Here is a 24,806-nt window from a genome sequence, read left to right as displayed (position 1 = left end):
GCTGCAGAGACTCAACTTGGACTATACAAGCTCAGAGTGCTTTATATTCACTGAGTGTAGCCTGTCCAGCCCTCAAATTGCTGTAGTTTTGCCTATACAAACCCTAGGGTACTCAGAACCCTGGAGTCCGGTACTCACTGTGAAATAAAATCTTCTAGGAATGTGTACAAACAATATTTTGTAAGTCAGGGTGTGACTTCTCTGGGTGTAAGCTTCCTGCCTAACTTAATGTATTATTAGGAGTTGGACTTGATGATCCTTTGGGTCCATTCCAACTTGGGATATTCCGTGATTCTAGGGTAGGAATGCTGTATTTTGAGTTATAGGGTTTTTTGTTGTTGTTTTCTTCTTTTTTTTTCCTTTGAAAGATACTTAGATTAGGCAAAGGGAGACAAAGTAAAGAGAGAAGGAATTAAGGAGAACAGATGAATAAAGCCCAGTCATTCACCATAGCACACACCGTGTCTGTGTATCAAGGGCAAGACTTAAATGTAGTGGGAAATTGAAGCCAGTACAAGAGCTCTGGCACTCACCTTGATCAGAACCCCATGGTAGTATATGGAAATAATTCCATATAACGTAGCCAAGCTTTGAAACAGGTCTTAATATTCCCCTCCTCCCCAGTTATAGTCCTGTATCACTATTACATCTCTGTTCTTCAATCACTTTAGGAATACAAAAAAAAAAAAAAGACCATGCTAGTCACTGCCTCCAGATGCCTCCATGCTTCTCCTCCCACCACAACCACCAGTCAGTCCCTTTGTCCTCTCCCTAGTGGCCTCCAGTGCCTCAGAGATGCAGAAATAAAAAAGTCCAGAAATCAAACTGCATTAGTTACCTGTTTCTAGAGGCCAGATTTGTGAGAACAAGGAACTATCTTTTTAGCATTTCTCCGATTATCTTAAAGGCAGTGCATTACTTAAAGCTCCTGGTAGCTGTTCTTTAGCGCAGGGTACTTCCTGCAGGGTAGGGGCATGCTGACTGCTTAAAATAGCATTTTCCTTCTCAAAATAAATCTGTGAGATGAAAACTCACTTTACATTCAAATAAATCATGATACTGATGATATGGTTCTCATTGCTTTTTGCATATTCCTTTCCCCTTTTCCCATCATGTTATGAATTGAAAATACTGCCTTGTGCACTTCACAAAGCGATGTGTCCCTCAGAGAATGGGAAGAATATTCAGCTGTATGCAGCCTGGTGGGAAAGTTTGCAAAGTGTATACGATCTGACAGCTGTTTCTGTGAGAAAATTGATTGAAAATGAGACAAAAAAAAATGAGGGAAAATTGCCTTTGAAGGTCTGAACTGAAAGCCCTCATTGTCAGTTTTTTTCAGTGGCACTGGGTTAGACCTTCATCTGCAAGGAGCTATTTTAGTCTGGCTTAGGAAGAGAGCCAGGAGTCAGGAAGGCTCAGGAAGAGGTTTCCGTGTCCAACCCTGCCACAGCCCTGCGTGAGATTCGGCTCTATCAGAGGTCTGTAAATAGCAACCGCTACAGTTAGTTACTGGGGTAGGTACCTTCCCTGGTGCAGAGCTCCCACTGAAACCAAGGCACATTCTCATCTGGGATAACGTGTGTTCAGGAGCAGGACTGTATTTAAGGCACATTCCAAGGAAACCAATTCATGCTCTACTCTTATGTAACGGAGAATTAAAAGGGAACGTTAAGAAACAAAAAATTACTCCTTCATTTACTACTGTCATTTTTGTCAGTGGTCAAAGGAAACAGCTCTGGCTTTCCATTTTATTCCTCGCTGGATTCATTTTCTGATCCTGTAATCCTAACACAAAGCTTCAGTATTTTGATGCTGTTGTAGTGCCAGCTTCAGCTTATGTTCAGGTTTTTTTAAAGCTTATTTAGTTTCATATTTTAAAAAATACTTATTTATCTACATTATTTTTTTTTATTTCAGAAAAAAAGAAAAATCACCAAAATGTTCAATTTTAAGTCTTGCAAAACCTCTTTAGGAATATATGGCTTTATGCAAGATATCGTATAAGCGTTAATTGATAAACAGCTGCATGTATTGCGAGTGAATTTGGAGTAAAATGGTCACTGACATTTCTAAATTTCACATCTTTACAATATTCTCCTTTGAAATTATCTGATTACGTACCAGAAAGTGTGTTTCTCTCTTTCTCTGTGATGTGATTCTCTAATAACACAGTTGTCTAACAGTGCTCTAAACATCTGCCCAGCAGCTGGTAGATAATTTCAGGCACCCCTAAAACCACTTGATAAATATTATAAACATCTGAGTCTAATCCAGTAAAGGCCAAAGTGATACTGGTATGGAGAATTGCTTTAGACACTAAATAAATTGCTTCACATAACAGATTCCCACTCCAGCAAGTAATTAAATATTGAGAAGATGCTCCTCAGAAGCCCAGAGAGGAGTTTCATGTTTCGTAGGAGAAAAGGCTGGTAATTTCTCAGGGGGCTGGATGTTGCTATTGCAAAGCCCCCTAGCATACAATGTGCACAGTCCAGCAGCAAAGCAGAAGGTCAGGCTGAGGAGAATCATACCAGGCCCTTGCTCTCCAACGTACAGGGCAGAGTGCTTCCGGGGAGCCAGGTAAAAGCTGGGCCCTTCCTTAAAGGTGGAGCTGCCAGAGCCCGTGGAGCCAGCAGATCCCAAACCGGCTGGTTCTTCCTCAGCGCATGCTCCCAAACCGGCTGGTTCTTCCTCAGCGCATGCTCCCGTAGAACAGCACAGGCCACGTCTCTTCACCTCACACAAAACAATGATGACAGTTGGCACACAAATCTCTTTTGCGTTTGCCTTTCATCTACAGAAGTGGAGTCATTCTCTAGCCACCTCTGTTTTCACCAAGTTAACTGCTTTGGCATCCTTCATTTTGATTCAGTTTTCTTTAAATACACTAATACATTCTTCCTCACAGCTCACACTGGGCTGACGTGAGGCTGTGCTGACTGCCTCCCTGGAGGTCTCTGAGGTGAGGAACCAAAGGCCATGCAGCAGTCTTTGTCTCTGCCACCGACACAAACGGACAGCTGGCTGTCACCTTCTCTTTGTGTAAGAAATCACTGCTAGAAATGTTATAACTGCAACACATTTCAACACCTTACTGAAAGACAGAGGCAAATGAATCTTGATTTTCCTGGCTGTGTCCTTTGCTATAACATTCCACATACTTTGTGCTACAGATAAGTAGCAGCCTGAAGGAAAATGTCTCTGCCTTGTTTCTTGGAGTCTGCCAAACTGCAATAATTTCAGTCCCCTCCCAGACGCAATGCCCAGAGGAAGCACTCATGGTAGATGAGAGAAGGCAGAAACTACAGTTTGAATGAGGGGAGAGAGGGCACAAATGCGTAACTGAATTAATTTCTTTGGGTTCCTCTTCTGTGAAACACCATAGTTTGAGGGCCAGCCGCTCACTGTAGGGGCTCCAATCTATTAGCTAATCACTCACTGCTCAGAGACAAGATCGAAACGGCATTGCCCCTGCCGAGGCTCTGCGGGACTTGCTCAGCCAGAGGTGAGGGCTGGGCAGCCCAACTCAGAGCAACTGGACACAAGTCCCCAGGGGAATCCTCGTGGAACTGATGAAGCCCCCAAACTCCCCCTCAGAGCTTTCTAAAAGAGAATCAAGGTGAACAGGATTCCAGGAGACAAACACACAGAGCCCAGTTTTTCTTTCACTGAAATCACTGAGGAAATTTCCATTGATGTCAATGAAGTCATGACTGCATTTTGTTTGTATTTAAGAAAATGTCAGTCAAACTTCTCTGTCATTTTGCAGGGAGGTGAAGTCACTGTCTTGCTCATTTGGCTTCAGTAACATTATTCTAAAATTTACTTTGGCTTCGTTTACTGAAAAGACTTATGTGGTAGAACGAGCTGTTGATGCTTCTTCTGGTTTTGGAGTTGTTTTCTTCAAAAAATTAACAAAACCATTAAATCACTTTATAATGAGAATCTTTTGTGCCGGTTTTATCAGTATATAAAAACCAAATGTGCCTGTAGAAAAACTCTTAAATGCCTAATCAGTAAAGGTTTGGTTAGGGGGGAAGGTTCAGGGCAGCAAAAAGATCCTTAAACCGCTGCTGTTCTTACAGTAACAAATTACCTCTTACATTTTGGTAGTGTTTGCAATCATTAGACTTTAGCAATGAGCCACCTGTCTCATTGAAAATCATTCATCCTCATTTAATGATGAATTCTCTTGAGATTATTTTCTCAAACATTTTGCCCTTTATGAGCTGACAAAATGTTGATAATTAATGTTTCAATGCTGATCCTGAAGGGCAACTAATAATCATCCAACAGTGCTCCTGGTGATTTCATATAGTTTGCCCTCCAAGCATGCATTTTTCATCTTCAGATTGTGAATGCATTTATACTATATCATTTATGTAGTTAGATAGCAGAATGTGTTTCATGGAAACGAATTGGCATTATTTACTAGTTGAGTCTCTGGGACTATTTTACTAAGGAAGGCTTCTATGAGAAAGGAATGTATTCAGCTACAGAGGAGAAGCACTTTGGGATTCAGGATTGCTGAGTTCCCACCTTTACAATGCTCAGTAACTACAGGAAAACTCCAAGAATTTCATGCACGATACACAGTACCTTGCAGTGCATGCCCAATCCCAAATGCAAATTTTAATCCTATTTTATAAAGCACCCTTGAGACACACACACACATTCTAAAAAGTGGTTACTCTGATGAAAACATGCTATGCAACTAAGGAATCAATTACAGAACATAGTCAGAAAAATTACAGAGACTGAATCCATAATCCCACAGGCTACCAGCAGCAGGGATGATGTGTACGGTTCAAAGTGTCCTACTTTCCAGGTCTAATGCCTTTTCTCTGTAAAATATCTTTAAAGGAAATATAAAAAATCATGAGCAACAGTCCCAAATATGGCACTTGAGCCTCATCATTTCCAGAAATTATTGATTGGCACCGGTTTGGATATAAACACTGCATTACACACTTAAGTGTTCATTTCCTACTTGGTACACACAGTTGGGCACAGAGACTTTGGGAGTCATTAACCTTCTGATTTATGAGCATCGCAGCAGAGAGAAATGCCTTTGCTGATGTGCAACTAGATGGTACAGCGGTAAGATCCTGACTACTTCGCATTAGCAACCAACATCTTTTCTTTTGCTGGGTTGCCCCTAATAGCATCCAGAATTAGCCACATTTCTGCTGCAACTAACCTCTTTAACTTCAGTCAGATTGGAGTAGCTGTATTTTGTAGGTCAGGCTGGACTTTGTAGGATACAAAGGTATCATCAGGATACAATTATGTTCAGAACCATGGAACAAGTTAGGGAGTAAATTTGCTTTTTGTTGAGAAGCCTTGGAAATGCATAGCCCATAGCTAGGTAGAAAAGCAAAGGAAGCACAAAACTCATGAGATGTGATAGGGAGACTATCACCAGATAGGGAAGTGTATCTCCAAGGGGATCTGCTCTGGAAACCAACATGAAGTAGCACATGGAAGCAGCTGCTCTGAGTCACAGTTCATCCCGTTACTAACCAATATTTCATCAGTAATGCACCCAGAGGTACTGAAATACACAGTTTGTGTGATGTGTGGGGCGTCACAAGAGAAGGTCCAGAGGTACGTATTTGAATACTTAACTGCTAGATGGTAGAAGCAGCTGCAACTGATACAGGTTTGGATTTAACTGGGGGAGTGGGTAGTAAACTTTAGCCCCTTTGTCCCTCATGCTAACACTCGTGAATGCCCAGCATTGTTCTGCAGTTTCTGACTTCACAGCCCAGAGCACCACTGCATCTTTCTAACCACATTTCTCAGGGCCTTCTCCGTGTAATGGGACAATGCAAGTCACCCTTCACTCTCATGAAGCAGGACAGAAAGAAGAATGAGGACATCCAGTTGTCACCCCACCAAGTATCAAGACTGCAGCCACCTTTGTTAAGAATCCAAACAAATTTGCTTTTCTACAGTCACGTGGGACAAATACAGCATGAAGATGCAGGACTGCATTTGAAGTCTCACAAGAACCAACACACTATCCAATCTGTCCATAATAGATATACAGAGCTATTAAATCTCCAAATGCCATCAAGCTGACACAAAAATTCAAGAACAAATTGACATTTGCCAGCTTTCTGACAAATACCTACAGGCATATGATTAATAAAAATCCATCCTAATTACTCTTCGGTGATCAGAATGACAGGTAGATGTCATGGGACACTATCTGTGCATACTTTGCTGTGCAAGACAAATGTATTTCTCTGTTGCCACTTGATTGATTATTTTTAATGTTGCAACAGACATTCTTCAAATGATTATAAAGTGTTAAGAAGCAACACTGAAACATCATGAGCTAGATCCTGTCCTAGGACCTAGTCATTCTGTTCTGATAAGAAAATCAGGCCTTAACGATGACACAAGCAGTTCCCAGTAGATAAAGCAAGTGCCCAAACCCAGGACATTCACAAATGCCTTTTCTTCATTCTTTCCTCACTAAAGAGAAAAGACCTGGCTACAGGACTACTGTCTGTGCTACTGCAGTCTTCAGTGCTGGTCTGTAATGGGGCCCCCTTCCCCCTAATCACCACTTCATACTCAAAAACAATTGAAAAGGTGGATCTTTGCAATAGGGGTGGCAGCTCATAGCCAGTTACCATTCAAATGTTATTCAAAAATAATTTCATGGTGTACTAAATTGCATCAAAAATAATCTTTTGCAGTTTTCTGGCATTTCTGCTTCTTTATAGTGACTGAAGCTGAGACGTTCACCTTGCATTTTGAATTTATTTCTACACCTCATACTAACTGAAAGAGGAAGAAAAGCTAAGCAGAAATGCAATGTTCAAAAGGCTGGTGGAAAAACTGCTTCATTTCTTTGTGGCTATTTCCCTGGCACGGCATGCAGTTATTTAATCAGGGCATTTACGAGTCCCTGCCGACGGCAAGACAGATGATTCTAAACGAAGCTGTGCACTTGATAATAAGGACTGACCAAAATGCTTGAGTGCTCTGCTTCACAGCAGACTCCCTGAGACTATATTGTAAAGATCGTTTACTGAGAAGGCTCAGCCACGTTATCACGGTCATTCAGTTTATGAGCCTGACTGTATTGAACATGTATGCACTAGAAAACATATGAGTTGCTCAGTACATGGTAAGCAGTATGTAAAGAAGGCGGCTGCAGTGTCTTGTTAAAGAACAAACTTCGAACAACCTACTTTGTATTTTGCATGCAAACCCACTGGAGATCCCTCTTGGGATGTAAGGGCATCAGATCTTCAGTTATGGTAGAACAGAAGAAGCACTGATAATCTGGCTGAAAGAGACTGCTGTACAATAGAAATGTGCATGATATTACGCTTCACAGCTATGAAGTAACTCATCTATGTTAAAACCAATAACCAGCAATGCTTTCTGTGCCACCGTTAGAGATGTTAACACAGAGCTCCCTCTCCATTTAACCGATGAAGTAGAAACTAACAACTACCGAAACTTGACGTACTCAAGATGTGCATTTCCTTGTGATACGACAACACTTGCATGCAAAGGCACCAACCAGGAAACAGCATTGTGTTATACAGACTGTCGTAGCTAACAAGTTCTGCCTCCAAAGAGATCCTGATTTAAGACAACACAAATCGTCAGAGTAAAGAGGGCAAAGGTGTATGCACTAATGGACTCCTGCTTTCATTAATAATACTACTTAGCATTTCATATTTAGACTGATACGCAAATACCAAAGGCTAATTGATGACATTACTGAAAAGGGGATGATGTTTTTTCAGCTTCTTTCCAGACCTTCCGGAGATTACTGTCGTGGTGCCATGCAATTTAGGACCTATGCTGTAAGGAAGCAATAAAGCAAATAGTAAGATCTCTTTATTTTTAATCAATGCAGACGTTTGACCAGAAGTCAGTTTTAGTATTAAAATAGGAAAGAGACATGAGATCATGTAAAACAGCTACCATAAAAAGGATTTCTACAGTATTTTAAGAAGGTTGAAGCCTACAAACAAACAAAGTAATTACTCCTGTAGCAAACTCTAAATATAATAATTTTCTACTTTTCAAAGAGCAGACAGCCTCTAGATTACTTCTTATTCTACATCTACATTGTTATACATGTATAGAAATACTCTCAGTAAACTGAATGTAGTGTGTAGAAGGGCAGCTCAGCAGCAGAGCCAGGGTGCGGACACCTGGACACTTGGTTCCAGTCCTGCCAACAGCCCACTCTGGTACCAAGTCAAGCTGTGATTTGGGTGGAAGCTCAATGCTGAGCACACATTTTTGAGCAGATCAGTTCTCCCCCTCAGCCTCCACACTCCCCTCTGCCAAACATATGATCTTTTGTCCAAAGCTTGCAAGATGTAACCTTCCTGTCACCTCCAGGTACCAGTTATTATTACAAGCACTGCACTGCACTCAATTTGTGAGCTGACTCTGCAATAAAACCAGACCTATTTATGAGAATAAGACAAGCACAAGTCTGTATCATGTCAGAGGACCTCCAAAACTGTTGCACGCAGCTGAGTCAACCAGCTCAGGCAACAGCGATTTCAGTCTTCGATTCCATTTTAGCAAGTGGGGAGTTATTCAGTGCTGAACGTATGCCAGGCACTGCAACAAAACCAACACTGCAACTGAAGCACTGGAGTGGGAAAGTTACACCTCTCTTATCAGCATATGGCAGACAGCAACATATTCTTGAAAAACCAAAGCCAAAGGTAAAATATGATTCCAGAACAGAGACTGACAAACACAGCAGTAGCTGAAAAGCCTGAACATAGCAGCAGTGCTGGCAAAAAATTGCTACTGGGATGCTGCAAAGCTCCAGGATGTTAAAAGGCATCCAGGTGAGTCTTCATGATGCACATCAGATAGATCGTGAAGCAAGAATATCAGCAAGCCCAGTATCAGCAAAGATTATGATACCACAGCACACGCACAGAAAGCTTTTCTTCCTGTGACCTAATGAAACACTTGCTGTAACTTAGAAAATATTTTTCCTTATAGTAGTACAGAGCTTTTTGTGACCATTGTTAGCAAGATTTCTTGCCTCAGTGGTTACCTTGCCAATTAGAGGGGTTTACAGGGTTGTAAATAAGATAGTTCTGCCAATAGGAGAATAACCCCCGTGCCTCAGAGAAGACAAGGTCCTGTGGCTAACTCGGATTGACAACTGTTTATCTTTCCACCAGCACTTTGGACAGGCTATGTCACTTGTTTTCTGGAAAATTACAATTTCAGCAAAGCTGCTCCACCAAAGAGCATGAGTTGAGCTCCTAAATACATCGCGACGTATCGCTGTACCCTCTGCCGGAGATAACGAGGGCGAATAACGCAGTTGTCATCCGTGCCTTTCAAAGGTGGTGTATTACAGGCTACCCATTTATGAAAAGCCACATACTAAACCCCACCTAGCAAGCAGCGAGGGAGACCTAACGTCCCGGCCACCCTTCCCTCTCGCCAGGGGACACCTGAGCTCCCACTGCCACAGCACCACGGCGCCGGCCGGGAGCAGCCCCCCGCACCCCGCCGCCTTCCCCTGCTCACGGAGCCCGGGGGTTCACTCGGAGCCGGGCAGGACCTCCCGCAGCGCCCCCGGGCAGGCCCCACTCACTTCTCCCCAGCGCCTCCGCCTTCCACTCCGTCTCCTCCAGCGCCCCGTAGCGCCTCACGGCTCTCTCGGCCTCCGCGCCGGCCGAGATGGCCCTCCGCAGCTCCACGGCCCTCTGCAGCTCCATGGCCCCAGCCGCTCCGCCGCCCTCCCGAGCCCCACCACCCCCCGGAGCCCCCCGCAGCCGCGGGGCCGGGCGGCGATGCGATCCTCCCGAGCCCTCCGATCCTTCCAAGCCCTCCCCGGGGGCCGGCGGGGGCAGGCAGCGGCGCCGCGCACATGCTCAGTGCGGGGCTGGGCCGGGGGAGGCGGGCGGGCAAAGGTAGAGGCATCCCCTGCATCCTCACCGCCTGCATCCTCACCGCCCGCACCCTCACCCCCTGCATCCTCACCCCTCGCCTTGCTCCGCGGACCTGCCCCCAGAGGCATGCCCCTCATCCCAGCCTCACCCAAGCAAAAGCCCCAGGACAGCAGCCCAACAAGCGATGAGGTTTGGTGTTTCTCATAAACACGCAGCTTTCCTGCTTATGCAGCCTCCTGCGATTAGAAGAGAAGGAAAGGACTATGCAGGAAGCACTAGTGCAGTGATAATTGTTGTTATTAGTTCTTTTATTGTAGGGGAGATCTTATGGATCAAATCCCTCAACAGCATTTTACAGTTACAGAGTACTTTTCCTGGTGAAATCCCATTGCATTTTATTGTGTGTGGTATCGTTATGTCTGATGTAGAGATGATGAAGCAGGAGTTGAGACAAGTTGCCCAGTGCCCCCCAGTAAATCAGGGTTTGTAGCACTCTGCACCTGGTTTATGAGCAACGGGGTACTGGTAATGCTGAATACGTACTGGGTGCATGGAAGTTTGTCTGTCACATACCTTTGCCTACAAACTTTGCCTTGCCCTTCAACCATCAGTGCAACAAAAGCACTACTGCTGTACTCAGTGATGTACTTTCTAGTTGGATTGATGCATGTTGTTGCTATACTCATGAACAATTGTGTTTAGGGGTCGTACTTTACATGTTAGAAGAGAGAAAACTTCCACATCAGTTTTGAAACTGTAACAATGAAATTTAATTTTATTTTTTCTCCTGAGAGCTGCTAGCAAATTGCTACCAAATTAAAATGAGCTAGACAATATTTTGGAAGATGTGCAGGGCACAGCGATTTCTCCTTGTCAGCTGTGCTCTGCAGGGATTTGCCATGGGTTGTGCACCAGACCTGCTTGGAGGGCTCTTGTTGACTGTGCAGTGCTCCATCCGCGATGGTTTTGGCCTTTGGAGATGAAGCCCAAACAAAGCTGTGAGTCAAGCAGGAAAGCTGGTGGCACCACTCTGCACAGCTGATTTTGGGTGACAGTGCAGCTGTCTGCTGGGGTGGGCTGGACTGACTCAGTAGTAGAAGTGAGGAACACAAGTGTGGGAGGAAGACAAGAGCCCATCTGGGATCTGGATGAGATTTGGACTAAGGGAAACAGGCTGATTAGGGAGAAAGGGCCAATTTTTTGGTGGATCTGAGAACTGTTTAGCTTAAATTCATCCCTTCAAGGTTTTAAATTATTATAATCCAAGTGCTTTGTTTAGGAGATGGAGGAATGATCCTAGAAATAATCAAGTATTTAAAGCTCTGAATTTGATAGCATGGGAGAAAAACTCCCACTAATTAGTAAATGGGATGCACTGAGTTTAATTATGTAAAACAAAGAATGCATAACGTGATTTATTATAACTAGAAAGTTTTCACCTGCCCCATTTGAAAAACTCACAAAATTCAGTAAGAGCCCAGTCTTTCAGGCTGTTACACTTCTGAGCAGGCATGTGGAAGCAGTCCACATGGGTCCATTTGCCCAAAAATTTTGGAAAGTCTGGGGCCTAAATGCACAACAATTATTTTGCTAGTGTTCTAAAGTCAGCATTTTTGCTATTGCAACTTTGGAGCATTTTCAATGCTGCATTCACAAGTGGAATTAAATTTCTCCCCTGCTGATGATGCCTTTCAGTTCACTCAGCAGTAAGCATGCATTTCTCCACTTGGAAAGGCTGGTTTTCTTCTGCTGAAAGACTGCTAAGAAAGAAAACATAAAAACTGAGATCTCTTCTCGCTACTCAGTGGATAATGTCTGGCAGAAAAACAGAGGCCCACTTTGCTCTTGCGGTCGTTTCCCCTAACTGCTTTCATTCCCTTCCCATTTCTCATCTGAGTCCTGCCATCAGGAGCTGTAGCTGGTCAGCAGCAGCTGGCAAAGCCACGCTCCTATCTAGTGCTTTTTTGGCCTCCCCTGTACATCACTGATGCCCCACAGAGACACAACACTATATATAACAGGCACACTTTACTAAGGCAAAATTCGTAACAGTGGTACGACTTGTCAGGTGGGGGAAAATGCTTTCTTTGCTTTCCTGGAGCTTTTCAAGCACCTAAGATTGCTCAGCCTGAAGTTCTCAGAGTTCTCCTGCCTTTATGGGCACACCTTGTAAACCAAATGGGTTCTCAAGAGCTGCTTTGAGAGTCTGGGGCTACAGCAAAAGCAGAAGTCAGGGGTGTTGTTCTTTGTCAGATGGGACAGTCATTCTAACACAGAAATAACAGAAGTGTTACATTTCTGCCCAGGGTTTTCATTTATTTATCATTATAATAAAAAGCTGCAGCTCAGCTGATGAAACAAAATGAAATTAAGTGGATTATGTATATTTATTCCATTTTCGTAGGCATAAATACCCAGATCCGTAATTACCATGACAGAACAGGCACTGTGCCCATGTGATTTGGTTGCTTGCATAGAGCAGGTTGTGGGACTCCTATATGAATCTGTCCTATAACATTTTTTTTAAACACCAAGACTTGTTTAAGAAAATCTCTGTGTTGGAGGAGTTACCAAAATTCCTTGGTATCTGATGTCATGGTTAATCTTGTTTCCCTGTGAAAATACCTCCTCTTCAATCTTCATCCCTCAGCTCTTAGGATTCTCTGTAGTTCCACATCCTTAGCATTTTCCCAGTTATTCCTGGTACCCTGCGCAGCCCCTGACCCCACATCCCACAGGCTGTTCCAGCAACGTGTAGGAGCCCTGGGGGGCTGTCAGCCTGCACACATTCACACTACCGTGCTACAGCCTCTCTGCCACCTCCAGATCTCGCTTGCCAGGCATATGCATGGCACAAAAATGTCCTGGCACAGGTGAAAGGCTGTGAGCATTACAGGAAAATGCTTACCTGTTGGAAAACCTGATAATCAAACAGATTTAGGAAGGCATGCACGTAACTTCCTGATGCTTCCTCCCTTGCATGATCCTATGCAGCAGACAGGCTGTGGGATTAAGACAAAGAGGGCCACAACTGTGCTAAAGAACCTATACAAGTCCCTAGCACAGTAGGGTTGTTGTAGGGCACCTTCCCTGTAAAAGCAAGAATGAGTATTATCTGCTTGAAATTCAGCCAAATCAGGGCTCTTTCAAGGACCCAACTGTGTCCTATGGCACACAACTGTGGCTATGTCATGAGATGTACTGTGTTGTAGTGCGCTGTCCTGGGAGCTGTAGTGGTAAATCTGTACTTTACATAACACCTTTTCCCAAATCATTACGGCCAGTCTACATAGACAGCATTACAGAGTGGGGAAAAAGGGTTTAATGTGTGAGTGTCCCCAGCCTGTGTCACAACACAGTGTGAGCTCGTCTGAGTCAGTGGGACCCTGTTGTATCACAGACTCCAGTTATCACAGGGCGACAATCAGGTCTGTGTCATTCTTAGTCTATGTCTCAGACATTTGTATTACCAGTCTCCCCAAGAGATCTGTATTAGGCCAAAGTAGACCTCATTTGCTTTTCAAAGAGTTATAATTAAATACCATCCTAATTGAAAAGAGAGAGGAATGGGATAGCTGAAAATCACAGCACTGTCCTTGATACAGAAGATACTTTCTTACTGTAGTTTCCACCTTCTGTTTCATGGTAACGTGAAGGACTTCTTGGAAGCCCTGGCCCTGCCGTTCTGTACTTGAAAAAGGATCTGCTGCAGCACAGCCTGGCTGAATGAGGGCCTGGTCTCAAAAGCCAGTGCAAGTTCTTATTATGTCATTCCCTTTTTTCTGAATCCTAGCTCGTGTTTAGTTAGCGCCGTTTGTATGCTTATTTATTTATTTGGAATTACTGCCTTTCCATACATGAACCATTCCTTTAAAAATATTTTTTAGGCTAAAGTAACTTCATAAATACTTTACCATAGCTGCAGCTAAGTAACTAGGATTCTGATCTTTTTCCATAGCTATCCTACATCTGTCAGGATAGAAAGGTGCACCTATCGCCTAAAAGTGCTGTGTATTGCAGACAAGCAAGGCATTCTAATGAGCTTGTTAAAAGGCAACCAAGGTGTTTTGAATTAATTTTGTGAGTCTGGGGCAAGATGGTGATCCAAATATTTGTTTGTAAGTATTTCTACCTAAATACCTATTAAATGTCGTGCTTTTTAATTAATGTTTCCCTGTGAAATATTGCATGAATATGGTACTCTTTTTGGTGTGTCTCTGTTTTATCAAACATGCACACAGAAAAAATGGACTATATATTTAACTTCTTACTACCTCTCCATAGCTGAATTTCTAGTAGAGCTACAGAAGCAAAGGACAAGCAATTAATGCAAATTTTAGGGAACAGTGTGGCACTAATTCTGTGTTAGATGTGACAGGCTTCACAATGTCTGGGTCAATCTAAATGAAAGTACTTTGTGTCCTAGACACCGTTTTGTTTAGGAAAAAAATGGTGTCTTTTAAAACCTCTGTATATTGATGCTTATGATTTGACTTGTGTGCAGTAAACGTTGGCTGGTAGCACTGGAGCTACAGCATCTGACTGCCTATCTTTTATGCAGATTTGGAGATCTATCCTGTAAAGCGGAGTCTGACCAAGCAAGTATTTAGATTACCCTGAGTAGTACGTACTTGCTTTTCTATCTGAAAACAAACTAACGCTTAAAAAGCAGTCCATAAACTCATAGCACATGTTAAATGTCTGCAAAGCCCTCTCAGTTCTGTCTTTATGCTGCCAGGATCCACAGTGATGTGCGGAAGAATGGGAGCTTACGCTCAGCCTGTTACTGCTCAGGATCAGTACCTGGTATCACAAGCTTGAGGCTGCACTGAATATCAAGACAGACCTTGCAGGATTGAGCTCCCAAAACACAGTCCAGGTTGGTTACCTCCTGTTAAATATTTGGTTTAAGATATATTTCAGGTGAGGCTGTGGTAAGTTTTTACGTCTGTTTGACAATTGTATCTGTACGTGTGCAGAGCCTATTTGCAAAAGTTCCTGGGAGGTGAATAATGGAGACTATTAAAGCTGCCACAGAGCTTTCCACTTCTATAGATTTATCTCAGCTATTTTCGGTATACAAGGTGAGAAAACACAGCACAAATTCAGGAGATGCACTGGCAGATGAGACAGGGCAAATATTTCTGGCAGAGAAAATGGATGCAATCTGCACAGACCAATGGCTGTAGTTGCAACCATAACACCGATTTCAGAAACTTACTTCTCTAAACTCTTTTCCTTCACATTTTATTTTTGTCTTAATGGATTCTTTCTACATTCACTCTCCTTTTAAGGTACAAATTTTACAGCAAAAGCTGTTACAGCATCTGTCAGATGTTACTAATACCATGGGTGGTGAAGTCTTCCATGTAACAGTCTTATTTTTGGCGTTTGGAGTCAGTCCATATGACTGGACTGACTGTTGTGCAGGTGAGTCATTACTGTGCAGGTGGCTTTTGTATCTGTGATGAGTGGCCATAGCTACATAGAAAAACAGATGTTTGACCAGCAAATTTAGACGGCGAGATAAATTGGTGTGGGACATTTTAGGAGACTTGCAAACACTGTGGAATTCAGTAATACTGAAGTGGGTTTGTGGGCATGGCCATTTTAAAGTAGTAACTATACTGTGTAAAATTTGCAAACACAGCAACATGCTCCCCCAAACACAGCTCTTGTAGGGTCTGAACCTCTCCTCATTTCACTTAGTCCAAAGTTTAAAGGTGACTTTCTGTAAGCTGCTGTTTTACATACACAAATCTGGATCTTAAACAGAGCTCAGAACTGCTTGCAAGCTGCAGTGCAGAGACTGTGTCAGTGCCTCACTGATTCATGTTCCCATGAAGTGTATGTGCTGCACTACACTTGTGTCATAACAGGCATGTCCATTTCTTCTGTGGAGCATTTTGCTACCACCTTCACTGGAACTGGAAGCTCAGCCCTGAATTCTGAAAGGGTTTCCTTGTGGCTTGAATTTCTCTGCAAACATGGCCTTCAGTGATGGAGGACCTGTATTGCATTGATATTTCAATTTCTGCTCTAAAACAGTAAGCAAAACACCACATAGGTAATTGCCATATCCTTTTGTGCAGTTTCTAGGAGCACATAATAATTCAGTACTGTATGATGGCCACTCTGAGCTAAGCGTAGAACTAACGTAAAACCCTTCAGTGTCATTGGTGTATCATGGAAAATCAGGTGCAGCTAACAATCTTGGTACATTTTGGATGTAAAATATGTGATGCATGAGATGGGAGTAGCTGAACACCCTTAGTCATTAGATAAAGGTGGTATTTAGCTCAGAGAGGTATGAGCAATGGTAAGGTAAGGATACCACAGGCAGCCAGGTTTACAGAGGTGGATGTTTCAAGGTCGGCATAGAGCAAGAGGAAGTAAAAGACTAGAGATGGAGAACTCCAGTTCCTAAGCTTGTATTTTCTTTTCTAAATCTTGCTGCAATGAGAGGAAGGCTGCTTTCCTGACAAATGAAAGCAGTAATAGTGTGGGGGTTTATTCCTGTGTATACAAACCCTAAGCATGCATCTTACTTATAGTAAGATATGTATATACTGATTCCAGGCAAGAATGTTGTACCTTATTTTACCCGGCTGCCAAATTATACCCTATAAAAGGAGACACAACTCAGAACAAAGCGACACTTCCTCCACAGATAAAGGATCTCATGTGGCACAGAACTCTGTGTGCATGGTTTGTGAGTCCATATGGGCCAGGCACTGAATTTATCACAGCCATCTGAGTGCTTATGCATTTCATTTCTGTTCTAACTGGATGAAGTAGAGTAACAGAACTGGGAACTGCATATCCTCTCTCCATATATTGCTGGTGACTGAACTACCTACTAGGTAGGCTATATATTCATACTCCCTCTTGGTTTTTCTTTGATTTAATCTGTTGTAGTGTAAAATGGAGAGGAGTGACTGCATCAAAATCCTGTATTTAAGGTCTTCTTCTCCTGGCAGAGGGGAGTATTTGCATGGGTGTCCCACATCACACTGGCTTACAAAGAACATGAATGTAAACAAACTCCAACTTGCTGTCCTTTTCCCCTTCTTTTTTTACAGCACCACTTCCCAACTGTCTTTCCCTGAACTCGCAGGGGAAATGATGCATTTTACCATCCTCTTTGGATGTCTGTTTTTCTATCTGGATACATGGTGCAAGTATTTTGGGCACTGCCACATTAAATTAATAAACTAAATTAACTAATAAATTAATAATAAAGAAAACAGTAAGGCAGTGTTTGTTAGGGCAAATGCTGTTGAAGAGTGTATGCAATGACCATACAGATATGCAATCTGCATTCTTTGTTCTTGTTTATAATGGATTACAGTAACTTTGATCGTAGTGGAATGGCAATTGAATGTGAATACACAATGCAACTTTGAAATTAAGGGAGAGCACAGTCTTTGGGTGCTTGAGATTTTATAGATGGGAATTCTGTTCCGAATTTGTTCAAAAGTGGCAGATGACTTGAAGCATATAAATAACCTTTAAGTGAGGTGAATAATCCCTGCTTTCCTTTCACCCTGCTTGTGTTAACGTCTGTGACATCAAATTGAGCTTTTTACTGCATGTGGTCCATGAAGATCCCATGGAACTTTGCACAAGACCTGGCTTTTGTACACACACTAGTTAAAGACAGACAGAGCCAAAGAACAACATTCAAAGTTTATTAAACCTTTTCAAAAACACAGACATTTTTCAGTCAACTTGAAATTCATTATTTTAGACAGATTCAAGTATTTCTTGCACATCTCAGTGTACTGGCACTAGTAGTAGCAGAAAGCACTAGCATCACAGCAGAGAACCAGATGGCAAAAGCTGTACAGATTTCAGAGTTTGTGCTATACAGAGAAGTTACCTATCAGATACGGTACCAAACTACAGGCCATTTCACCTTCACTACAGTATAAAACTAGTTATTTTATGCTGTGTTACCGGATGGTTGTTTCTGGTGTGAAGAAGACAGAAGCCTTCTGGAGAATTTCACATACCAGTAAGCACAGGAGGTTCATTTGCATGAAAGATTTGCAACAGAAAAATACATTTTCAAATTTTGATTTTGTCAAATTCAGATTTTAAGTCTCCACAGATATCCAGAATAACACGAAGCTAGAACTGCACCTGATCTAAATTTGTCTTCTCAATGCATTTGCTCTTAGAGAGAATCCATGAAATGGAAATGTCATCTGAATGCATGGCTAGTAGCTGTTGGCAGCATGTTCCCTCTTTCCTGAGCACCTATGTGACGTCTAATTCTATTCCTATCTTTCTAGTTACTGAAATCTGCATGTTCAGCTGGCATTAAGAGCAGTATAATCCCTTCAAATAGTCATAAAACCTAACTCTCTTATGACAGTTTTTGAAAGGGTGGTGGAACAAAAAGAGGACAACTCTCACACAGCTCATTTTATTTATTTTTTTAAAGAAATAACTTGTGTTTGATTCTCCTAGTAATTCAGTAATGTATGTGTCAAATGGAGTTGCACTAGATGACCTGGTCTGGACCTCCAGAAGTCCCTTCTAACTTCAACCATTCTGTGAAATTAATATTCTAAGTCAAAATTTTATCAAGAAATAATAAAGTCTTTAATAACTAGTGGGGTAGATCCTCCGACAGACTGAATTGACAGAGGTGGGAAATCTTTAGGAGGTGCATCAATTTATGCACACTGAGAAATTGTGACACCCCCCCCCCCCCCACTTCATTTTATTGTATTATGTATCTGGAATGTTTATTAGTACAATCAGTGCTGCTATTTACAAAAATATAAAAATATATGTGAAATGAGATTTGGGTTACTTAACCATCAAGATCAAGTAGTTTATCAAGAAAAACAGAGAAAGTGAAAGAGAAATATGCACAATCTTAAGTTTACTAAAATATAAGAGCTGCAGGCTCTTATTACATGAAAGAACCATGCTTCACATAACAAAAATATGGAAGAAAACCCTGAAGCCCACAGTCAGATAAATTTGAAGACAAAGAGGATTTAGCTCAAATTCCCAAGAAAAAGCTGGCATCACAAAAGCCTAGAGCAATAAAGCACAGCTTATGTAAGCTTTGAAGCCATTTAAAATAAAAGATGGATGTTCCCATTCATTAAATGCTCTTGCTAAAGAAAAGCATCAGCATTACAAAGATCATGAGAAGAGTTTTAAATTCTTGGTTCGCCTAGGGATTAAGCTTTACTCACTATACCCATGCAGAAATACTTCTGTGCACCACAGAGTTGCAGCTTAATATGGCATACTGCTACAGCATGCAGCGGAACACCACCATATCCCTACTTCACTCTCCTTGTAATGTCATTATTTTCCAGTTCCATTCTCCAAATGAATTCTATTAATCCTTAACACTTAAGGCACAAGCAAAAATAAAAAGTACCTGTAAAAATAAAGTCAAATACTTTATTATCATACATCATCTGAAAATTTTAAGTCTCATTGACAGAACAGACTAAAATACTCTTCTGTTCCTAAAAATATATTAACAGCAAAACACTACTGGAATTGCTTCTTTATCTCAAGGACTTTAGATATATACACACAATAACAATTTAACAGCTGTAGCAGCCTGAAATACCTATTCATTCATATTTCCTTTTTTAAGTAGACAGATAAAATGCAGTTAGTTCTTCTGTGGATTTCTATTGCTACCGGGATGTCCTACTTCAGGACTGCCCAATATACACTGTGGCATCTGTGCAACAACACCCACTGAACTACTCCCATACAGACATGTAAGACAGCCATTAAGAAGAGGAATTAATTCCACCACATACAAACATGTACAATGAAATTATCTACATAGGAGCCAGTCACCTTGGACTGTTAGCGATGGCAAGAAACAGACACAGTGCATAATTCATCCTACCCTAAAACAGATATCCAAAACTACCTGTTTTTCCCCCACTAACTATAAGTAGAGCTTAAAGTATTTAGCCAAGTTGCAGATGTCCACGCTACAGATGTCTAAAGTCAATTAAAATTAATTACTTAAGGCAGGTGCAGGTTGCCTCTTCCAGGTCTGCCTGTGCAAGGTGATGATGGAATTGCACTGACTTCTCTGTCAAGAAGGAAGCTACCTCTTTCACCTGTCTGTCACCAAAACGGACTGTAGAAAAAGCACACCCCCCTCCCCCCCAATACACTGTAGTTCTGTAGTCAAGGCCACACAGGTACTTTGCACCACTCTTGACTAATGGGTTCTGCTAAACTTGATTTTACCTGGAATAGATTGGGCAGTGCTTGCGTGATCCCTTTCCGTGTCCGCCCTAAGTAGCACTGGGCTCCTGCAGTGACAAACCATTGTAACCAATATATTAAGTAGTACAGCTGCTGGCTAAAGGAGTGTTCCTTTATAACCTAAGCAGGCATTGGTTTACTGTTTAGGTAAGACTGAGGAACTTAGACATTCCTCAAAGTGGTTATTATCATCACAACAAAGAGGGTTAAGTCTTGTCCTTACAATCATCATCAAGATAGGTTTAATCAGATACTGTTTCAAGCTTAAAATTTAAGGCCTAAAATGTCGTTCTAATAAACTAAGGACTCCCTTATTATCCCTACCTGCATCCAGACCTGGTCCTCAGTTGACAGAATAAGTCTATAACTGATTTTCACCATTTCCTAGTTTCCTATGTATAGTTACTACATGACAGTGTTTCCTATGAACAGAATCATAGAATCATAGAATATCCTGAGTTGAAGAGACCCACAAGGATCACTGAGTCCAACTTCTGAGTCTGCACCGGGCCACCCAAAAATCAGACCATGTGGCTGAGAGCGTTGTCCAAACTCAATTGTTCTCCCAGGTAAGACAAAAGGAACATGAATATATTTCTACAAATAGAGTCTTTTTTTTCTCTGAATAAAATAGAGTTGTTGCCACTGTTTAGGTAAGAAATCTATTAAATTTTGTTCTGCAAAAGCAATCTTGCACTGATAACAATTGTCAAATACAACAGTTGAGGATTTAACGTTCTATTCCCCTTTTTCTAGAGACTACAAGTTGCTTGAAAATTAAATTACAGTTAATATTTCTCCCCAGTGAGACAGTCTGACATGATGTGCAAATGCTTATGCTGCCCTGTAAGTCAGCTGTTCCCAGAAGAGATGGGCTGGCAGCATGAAAATAATTCAGTGCCAATAAACAATTGGCCTATTTTATAAAAAATAAACAGGCAAAAAGACAAACTGTTCCACTGCTTATACTAACCAAAAAATGTTGAGATGATTATTCTAAACACAGCAATGAAACTGCAGCTCAGTTTACTGACTTTCATAAGCTCACTTTAGATGTAGAATGGGTTCAGAACTGAAGTTCTTATTTCTGTGATGGTTCTTCATCTGCATTGACCTTCTCTCTTTGGAGCCACATAAATGCTGACTTTACTGTGCCATCTCCACTCTCTTGGGAAAAACAAATGAAGGCAGCCCAGACAAAGCCACAAAGCCCAGTGTAAGCTGTGCGCAGGTAAACGGGGACAAAAACGAAGTTTGACAGCTGTGTTGGAAGGAGAGAGAGCTCAGTTAGTGCTCCAGTCATTGTTAGGTCTTGTACTTACATGCCCCAAAACTCCACTGACTTCTCATTAGGTTAGATATCCTCTAAATGCATAGCATCAGGTTTTACAGAAAGAAAGGCTCACTGAGTTGCCCCAAAACTCACCTGCACAAAAGGCCAGTACATCAGTCCTGTCTGAAATGAAAACGAATCATGTTATTCTTGTAGACTTCAACCACAAAGATTAAGTTTTTCCTACCACTTTTAGCAAAGACTAAAATATATTTTAATAAAATTAATAGAAGATGGTGAAATATAAATTAAGCTGGTTAACTTTGAGGTTGCAATATTAAACTACTAATCATCTTTATGAGCTGCCATGCAAGGAATTTCTTCAAGAGATTATTCTGACTCATTTTAAATACAAAACTCTAATTACAGTGAAATCTTCAAAGTCACCTGACACCAAATACATAAGCACATTTACCAGATGGGTGAACAATTGTTTAAATATGTGAACATTTGTTTCAACCATGAATGAAAAATACCACTGAACACTATTTATTTCACACGTTCAATGCTCCCTCTAGTTACTCATACACGTAAGACTTTCTTGCAAAAATCAACAGATAATTTACTCATAGAACATAAGGTCAATAGAAACCTTATGTTTTGATAGGATAGAGTGGGCACTGTTTTTAGAGTCATCTTCTCCAGCAGTAAAAATAATCCTTTTCTATCCTACCTACATCCTATCATTGTAAAGAAAAATGCACATGGCACATCACAGTTTCTCCTTCTATTATACTTTTATTTTAATCTATCTTTCTTCCCGTGCCTGAGAAATCTTTAAAATTCTTAAGTTGCTCAGCTCTGAGATAGCACAATTTTTTTTCCTTGGTATAGAGAAATGCTAACCAAAACCAGCTATTTATATCCAAGCCTTCCTAGAACAAGGGATTGCATTTCTGAAAGTGAGAAGACTGTCAGTGAAAAGTACAGGCTCAAAATGATTCCTAAAAAAGATGTCTCTATAACTAATGTTTTTAACAGGTGTTCACGTACGTGTTGTCAATAGTATTGCTAACTAAATGGAGTACTAACTGGAGCGTGCGTACTTCTTAAGAGGAAAGGTAGTGCAATCTTAGCGTATAACATTCAGTGTTGTACTGTAGGGCTCTCACTCAAACAGAGCCGGGTGCAAGTGTTTTATATATATATAAATATTGTGCATTTTTGGAATGGCATTATTTCATTCATCTGGCAGTCCTGCCTGCCCCAAATTACCTGGACTTCAGATGACTGCTGGTACTTAAAGTTTCCTACACATAATCAAATAACGAAGTAAGAGGGAGGCTGTTAGAAGAAGACATAATATTTAAAATATTTTATACAATAATGTTATTTTTTCTGTGTAGCTGGGTGATAAGTTAATCACTTGCCTTACCTTATAGGTATTCCAAAATTTCTTTTTACAGTCTGAAAAGATGTCCTCTTTCCTCTGAAGGATGCTCATACCTGGTGGTAAAATACTTAAGACAATCAGAAAAAAAAAATAATAAAATGTTCACTTTTTTTTCAATAATATCCCAAGCTGTTCTCAAAATACATTTTGAAAGAAAAGTTGATAAATATTACAAAGAAAAAATACCATTCCTACTACCTAAAATGGCTACATCGTATATCCTCATCTATTGACTTGGCTCTCCAGGTTATGTGGCTTTCAGTTATATGGTCTCTGCCCACGTAACTCTGCAGTGGCAGTAAAAGCAGATACAAAACAAATACATCTTACACCCAGGAGACAGACAGAATGAAGCACCGTGCATATTGTTGAATTGCCAGAGGTGGCCCAGGTCCTCAACAGGGTTTAGGTGCCCCAGCCCACTGAAGTCAGTGGAAAAGGGCACCCTTTTTTTTAAAAAAAAAAATTATTTGGGCCATAATCAGCCTGCTATTGTTATCTTCATAAATATCTATCTCATATGCAAATCCTAGAATAGACAAGTAGAACAATTTCAAAACCTACTTGTTTAAATTTCCACAGGCAGCATTTCAAAATTGTAAATAAATTCTAGTTGGTCCAAGCTCCTCTCGATTCTAGGCAAACACAACCTTGCAGCGGGCTCCCATCATTAAACCCAAGACAAGAGAAAAGCAGCATGATTTGAAATTATGGATTAGACCATACAAACTGGAGATAAAACGCAAAATAGTCAAAATAATGAACCGTTTAAACTATTCCCTGTGATGGGAACCCTCACGTGTCAAACTAGGTGTCTTTCTAAAAGCCGTAGAAAGCTGTAGCAGCCCTTTAAAGATCACCCACCGTGACTGGAAGATGCGACCTACATTAAGTGAAGGTGATGGGTGTTGAAGGAAAGGTTGGACGTGGTGCTTAGGGACATGGTTTAGCGGGTGACATTGGTAGTAGGGTGATGGTTGGACCAGATTTTCCAACCCTGATGATTCTATGAACTTCTATGACAACATGCTTGTAACAAATCGATCTAAAATCCAAAGCTACACATTTGCACATAGCAGAGACCTGAAGTAACTTAGCCCACCGCAGGTATCGTTCTAGATACATGCATGCCACGAGGTTATCGGTATCTCTCAGCTGACACATTATAGGCTCCTACTGCCGCCTAATTTAGGTATTTTTACCCTCCCTTCCTTCTTGGGTCCTTCACATCCTCCTGGTCCTTGGGCAAGTCTCTGCTCGCGTTCTGACATGGGCAGAAAGTAAAAATGTCATGTTTGACTTCTTCCTTGGCTTCCTTTCTCTTCAGTCATAAACTGAGTAAATTCCTGGCAGGGTCATAAAACGCAGACCTCCTGATACCATGCAGATAGTCTCTTCAGAGTCTAAAGTTTCTTCTTATTTCTTGGCTTTCAAGGTTATCCCTTATCACTCAGGGCAGCGCGCTGTGCTTCTACACACCCGTGAGGCAGAGGAGGGCACAGCCTGCTGAGCTGTCCCGCTTCCCTCACAGCCACGCTTGGCTGCCTTTTGGAAACGGGACGGCCGGGGGCGCACCCGAGCCGCGGCACTCACCCGTGTAGAAGGCACCAACGGCGACCGGGGCGGCGAGCAGCTGGTCGCACAGCACCTTGCCCAGCACGGCGGCCGGCCGGCGGCCGGGCAGCGCCCTCTCCAGCGCCCGCAGCCACACGTAGTTGAGGTTGCCGTGGAAGGTGAGGGCCAGCAGCGCCACCCGCCGCGTCTGCGCCCAGTCCGGGGGCTGCCCGCGGCCCCGCCGCTGCGCCGCGTCCCCGGCCGCGGTGAGCCCGGCGTAGAGCAGGACGCTGCCCGCCCACCCCGCCGCCATCGCGGCCGGGCCGCCCTCACAGCCCCCGCCCTC

The 24,806-nt window shown here is 42.0% G+C and overlaps 3 protein-coding genes across 3 annotated transcripts in view; 1 reads left to right on the top strand and 2 right to left on the bottom strand.

The window, feature by feature from the left end:
• BMERB1 (bMERB domain containing 1) overlaps positions 1 to 9,895 on the bottom strand; it is a 50,922-nt gene extending 41,027 nt beyond the window's left edge. Inside the window, exon 1 of the mRNA XM_080557330.1 lies at positions 9,614 to 9,895. Coding sequence (XP_080413456.1) covers positions 9,614 to 9,737 — 124 coding nt within the window. The 5' untranslated portion in view covers positions 9,738 to 9,895. The remainder of the gene's footprint in view (positions 1 to 9,613) is intronic.
• A 7,686-nt stretch (positions 9,896 to 17,581) lies between these two features.
• Positions 17,582 to 24,773, bottom strand: MPV17L (MPV17 mitochondrial inner membrane protein like; the record flags this gene model as incomplete). The annotated part of the gene is made up of 4 exons (XM_080557331.1): positions 17,582 to 21,441; positions 21,607 to 21,636; positions 22,889 to 22,959; positions 24,500 to 24,773. 4 exons carry the CDS (start codon positions 24,771 to 24,773, stop codon positions 21,262 to 21,264), a joined length of 555 nt encoding a protein of 184 aa, XP_080413457.1. The 3' UTR covers positions 17,582 to 21,261.
• The window catches only part of PDXDC1 (pyridoxal dependent decarboxylase domain containing 1), a 31,092-nt gene continuing 30,784 nt past the window's right edge, over positions 24,499 to 24,806 (top strand). The window contains exon 1 of the mRNA XM_080557313.1: positions 24,499 to 24,639. The gene's annotated coding sequence lies outside the window, so the exon portion shown is untranslated. The remainder of the gene's footprint in view (positions 24,640 to 24,806) is intronic.

The sequence above is a fragment of the Anser brachyrhynchus genome (genome assembly GCF_964034855.1).
Source record: "Anser brachyrhynchus genome assembly, chromosome: 15".
Lineage (NCBI taxonomy): Eukaryota > Metazoa > Chordata > Aves > Anseriformes > Anatidae > Anser > Anser brachyrhynchus.
This window is presented reverse-complemented; position numbering and strand designations above follow the sequence as displayed.